Here is a 4,834-nt window from a genome sequence, read left to right as displayed (position 1 = left end):
GCAAAATTGCGTAGAAGACACATGTGGATTATTTTAGATTGTCATATTTGAGTTCACACAGTGTATCAAGCCATGAAGTGATTTGCTTGGCCTAAATGTGTTGTAGGAATTCTAGCTCAGTGACTTGTAATCACGGGGCAGACCAGAGTAGGGAGAACACAGACAATTGGGGTAGTTAAAAAGATCACAGATGAAACAAGACTAGAATTACCCAAATATTTTTATCACAGGGCCCAAATTGTTTTTATCCTTTACAACAGGAATGCAAGAACTGTATTTTTAACACAGACTGTTAAATTAAACCTTATTTAATTCTTAAAAGGTTGACATAGGCATAAGCCATTTGTATTTGAATAGAAGTATAGGATTTGTTTTTTTGGGGGGGGGGGAGTAGACAAAGAAACTTTACACATTGTGCTAACCCTAAATTTTGGAGTAACTCGACTTACCTAAATTAGCTAATCAGCTAGTTCTTAATGCTCGACTGCTGCTGAAGGGCTTCTACCAACAGTGGCAACTATCACTATGACTTAAGGGCAAACAGGAAATCCAATCTTGGTTTTCCAAACAAGTCAGGAATTGGAAGATAAGAACCAGGTTTCTGACTATGGATTGTGGTTTCTATGCCACAACAAATGCCACAATTATGTCCTGCAGGAGAGGCTGCCCCAGAACCAATCTGCCAGGCACCACCAGCTGCTGGAACCCAGGAGGGGACCCTTTTTTGCTGTTGCCTCTGCCCTTTGGATGATCAGATTGGCCCTGACTTTGCTGGTTTTTTGCAAGGTCTTTTTGCAAGAGGTGGTTTTGTCCCTGGGCTTGGAGATTTGGATGTGCAAGAGCTGATGTAATCTCTGTGTTAATTTGTGTGGGTTTTCTACCTCAGTTGTTGATTATATTTGTGCACTTTTTGGAATACTGTTGCTTTTGATTAGTTTTGATAATCATGAATTTCAGATGGTAGTCACATAAATTGAAATAATAAATATGTGCCTACAGTCTTTTCTTCACTCAGCAAAACCGTCCCAAGAGTTTTTTGAAGATACCAACCCAAATTCATTCCCAATAGAATTAATCTATCCTATTATCTATAGTGGGACATCTCGCAACTACTGAACAATACACCTTCTGTTTAAGTAGTCATACAAACAGCCCCTCGTGATTCTGATTACACCTGAACTCTGCCCTCAGCCATCTTTCAAGTTCACCCTTCACCAGGATCAACGCTTGAAGTACCGGAGATCCACTGATTTTCATGTAATAAAAGAAAATACCATATTTACCTAATTGTTGCACCATGGGAGCCACAGACACTGTCCAGGTCTACTGAATCTCCATGGAAAGATGCACAGCACCATATGGACAGGGAATTGGGTTCCCCCCACTTATCGGAAAACAAGTAAGCAAAGTCAGCACTCTCCATTATCAGAAATCAAATAAGCTGCAGCTAGTGAACAGGCCACTCCAAGGGGAAGCTTTATTTATTGCATGGTAATTAAAAAACATTTTATCAGTCTTGTGTTGACACCAAACCTTTAAAGAAGAGTATTGACAAAATCGGGAGCAATGAATGAGCAGTATTTGACTTTAACTTATGAGCTGCACTTATTTAATTTTGCTCATTACTGGGAACATAAGTTCCAGCCAATCTAGCAAAATGCTAATAGTCACTTTTATTATTAATGAAGCTTAATGTAACACACCAGCTACTCCACTGGGCGAACTATTTATTTAACTTGTATTAGGAATATCCTTTGGTATCAAATATACTGGAGTGTTTCCTTGATTACAGATTTAGAGCTGCAGTTAAAACAAATGTACTACTTGTCTTCCAAATGAAAGCAATTTATAATTCCATTCTGATGGATTTTAAGAAATATATTTACACAAAATCTAATAAGAGCCTTTTGAAAAATAAATTATATTTTATCTTATAGCAAACATCCCAGATGAAAATAACTAGCTGAAATAATTTAAAACGAACAAATGTTGTGCATATTTTAGATCTAATTTCATAACTACATTATTTCTACAACATTTTACCAGGAAAGTTGATTGAGTATAATTGAGTATAATTTTCTATATTAGGTACATGACAAAATCATATTTTGTGTTAATTACTTCTAAATCATATTGAGTCAAAGAGTGAAGCGCACACTTAACTCTCTTCCACTGAAAGCAACAGGATTGAATTGGTACTTAATTTCGGCCAGATCACAATCATTCTACCTGGCTGTAGGTACCAGACCAATCTCCATATTCAATCCTCTGAAATTTCAGAGGCATTTTTTTTCCTTCAAAACTCTGGATTTTAATAGAACTTCAATTTATCAGAGAGGACTCAGTCTCTGTTTTGAATATCGGTTATATATTTTAAAAGATTCATTATGAAACAAGGTATTGCTTTTAAATTGTACTGAAGTATTGGATAAGATTGCAAAAAAAAAATCAGTATTTTCATTAAGAGGCGAGGGTCAGCTTTGGATGAAAGGAGTTAATTCATGTAATTTCCCAGATATTTGTTTAGTTTTGCATTTGTGCATAATTCAACATGTATTTGATGTGTATTTCCTTTTACAGAGTCAAAAAAAAGTAAATATTTCAAATAGGGACACGTCTTGAAAAAAATACATATACTGTTTGAATAAGATTGTTGACACAGCAAAAAGGTTGGGAAAATATGCTTTTCTATACTAATTTAGCACAGTGTTTTTGAAACCGTGTTTTAGTACATGGCACCTTCATCTTCTTTATTCAGGAAGTAAATTGTAACTGGGCCACAGCATGTCTGAACAGTCTCTGTGACGCTGGCAAAGCACCAAGAGCTAATTCCATATAATAACGTTGGGATTCCTAGTGCAAAAAGAAACAGATTAAGAGTCACACAATTTAGAACAGCTTTACCAATAAACAGCAGGAAAAAGAAAAGAAAATAAGCATAAAGACCCTGGCTGGCTTCATCATCAATGTTAGGCTAACCTGTGGCTTGTTTGAAGCTAGGTGCTGGGTGTGAACCCAGCCAGCCTTTGTGTAGTCCACACAAGAGCTTGGAACAAGAGCTTGGAAAGAAAAGATCTCTGTTATGAGAAGGTGGTCCAAGCGACTGCTAGGAATGGCTCTTGGCTCCATTGTTGAGCATCACCTTGCAAAGAAAGGAATACAGAGAGGCCTCGACTTACAACAGTTCATTTAGTGACTGTTCAAAGTTACAATGGTACTGAAAAATGTGATTTATGACCATTTTTCAGACTTGCAACCTTTGCAGTATTCCCCATGGTCACGTGATCAACATTCAGATGCTTGGCAACTGACTCATATTTATGACAGTTGCCGTGTCCCGGAATCACGTGATAATCTTATGTGACTGGACGAGGGGGAGCCAGAGTCACTTACCAACTGGGTTACTAACTTATCAGCTGCAGTGATTTATTTAACAACGCTGGCAAGAAAGGTTGTAAAATGGAGCAACTTAACAAACGTCTCATTTAACAACAGAAATGTTGGGCTCAACTGTGGCGGAAGTCGAGGACTGCCTGAAGCCACTTAATGCTCAACTGGCTCCGGCAAGCGGCCTGCCAGGGCCTGCGGGAAGTTCGGTTTCCGGAATAGGTTGAACGGGGGAGGCTTCTTGGGGGGAAAAGGGGCGCCGGAGGCCCCCGAGGAACGTTCCCCCCTCCTTTCACCGGCCGGTCTCCTCGGTCCGTCAGCCGCGCCGGGCCCCGGCAGGCCGGCTCACAAACCCGGCTGGAAACCTCCCACGCAGCAGAAAGCGGACTCCGAGCAGCCGCGACTAGCGGACCTCCAGACGCCCCCTCCCCTCCCCCCCCTCCCTCCCTTCCCTGGCGACCGAGCGCCGCGGCCTCGCCCAGCGCGACAAGGAAGGCGGAGGCGGAACCGGGCAACGCTCGGAAGGCGAAGGGCGGCTGGAGGGGGCCCAAAAGCGGGTCCGAAGACGCCCGGGCCCGGCGTCACCTCCGCCCCGGCCGGCCTCGCGAGAGGCGCTCTCCCGCTCACCCAGGTTGAGCAGCTTGAGGGCAGCCAGGAGGGCGTCCTGCGCGGCCAGGTCGCGGCGGGGCCCGCGGGAGCAGTGGTACTTGACGAAGGGGAAGCAGCCGGTGCGCAGCACGTGGTAGTTGGCGCCTCGCACCGCCCAGTTGAAGCTGGAGAGGCCGAACTGGTCGTTGCGCACCGCGCTGTACTTGACGCAGAAGGAAGTCCAGGGCGGCAGCCGGCGCTGCAGCAGGTGGCCGGTCAGCACCTCCGAGGCGGCCGGACGCGGCGGCGCCCCCCACGGCCACAGCAGCCCCCGTAGCAGCGCCGCGTGCAGCCGGCCTAGCGTCCGCCCCGCCCCGCCAGCCAGACGCTCCATCAGCGGCCGCGCCTGCCCTGAACCGCTCCTCCCGCCCGCGCCTGCGTACGTACGTGCGTGCGCGCCCCTGGGCGGCGGGGGGGAGGCGCGTGCTGCCGCCGCCCGCCCCCTTGCGCGCGCCCGGCCGCAACCCCGCCGGTAGGGAGGCCCGGAGCGCTCCCCGCGCGAGACCTGCGGCGGGCGCGCGCGAAGAGCGAAGCGCGAGCCGTCCCCCGCCCCGCCCGATAATTGCGCGCCGCCTTCCCAACCTCCTCCGGTCTGCGGCCCGCGAGGCGGAGGGAGCGCCCCGGGATCCCCCGGGCGCCCCTCGCAGTTTCTGGGCTCGGCTTCCCTTTTGAGAAAGGCTGGAGCGGCCCGGGGAGCCCCGTGGGTGGGCTCCGAGGCGGGGCCAAGGGCGGCGGGGGCGTCTGGCTGCCCTCTGCCAGCCCCGGACCTTGCCGGGATCGGCGGTCGTGGGATGGGCGC

The 4,834-nt window shown here is 47.5% G+C and overlaps 1 protein-coding gene across 1 annotated transcript; it reads right to left on the bottom strand.

The window, feature by feature from the left end:
- Positions 1-1,448: 1,448 nt before the first annotated feature.
- Positions 1,449-4,422, bottom strand: CUNH15orf61 (chromosome unknown C15orf61 homolog). Its single transcript, XM_039369648.1, has 2 exons — positions 4,015-4,422; positions 1,449-2,853 (listed from the first exon to the last, which is right to left on the bottom strand). Exons 1-2 carry the CDS (start codon positions 4,367-4,369, stop codon positions 2,726-2,728), a joined length of 483 nt encoding a protein of 160 aa, XP_039225582.1. The 5' UTR covers positions 4,370-4,422; the 3' UTR covers positions 1,449-2,725.
- Positions 4,423-4,834: the final 412 nt, after the last annotated feature.

This window comes from Crotalus tigris, unplaced genomic scaffold, assembly GCF_016545835.1.
Source record: "Crotalus tigris isolate CLP2741 ecotype Arizona unplaced genomic scaffold, ASM1654583v1 scf7180000021179.819088, whole genome shotgun sequence".
Lineage (NCBI taxonomy): Eukaryota > Metazoa > Chordata > Lepidosauria > Squamata > Viperidae > Crotalus > Crotalus tigris.
Note: the sequence above shows the minus strand (reverse complement) of the source record. Positions and strands in the feature narration are given on the sequence as shown.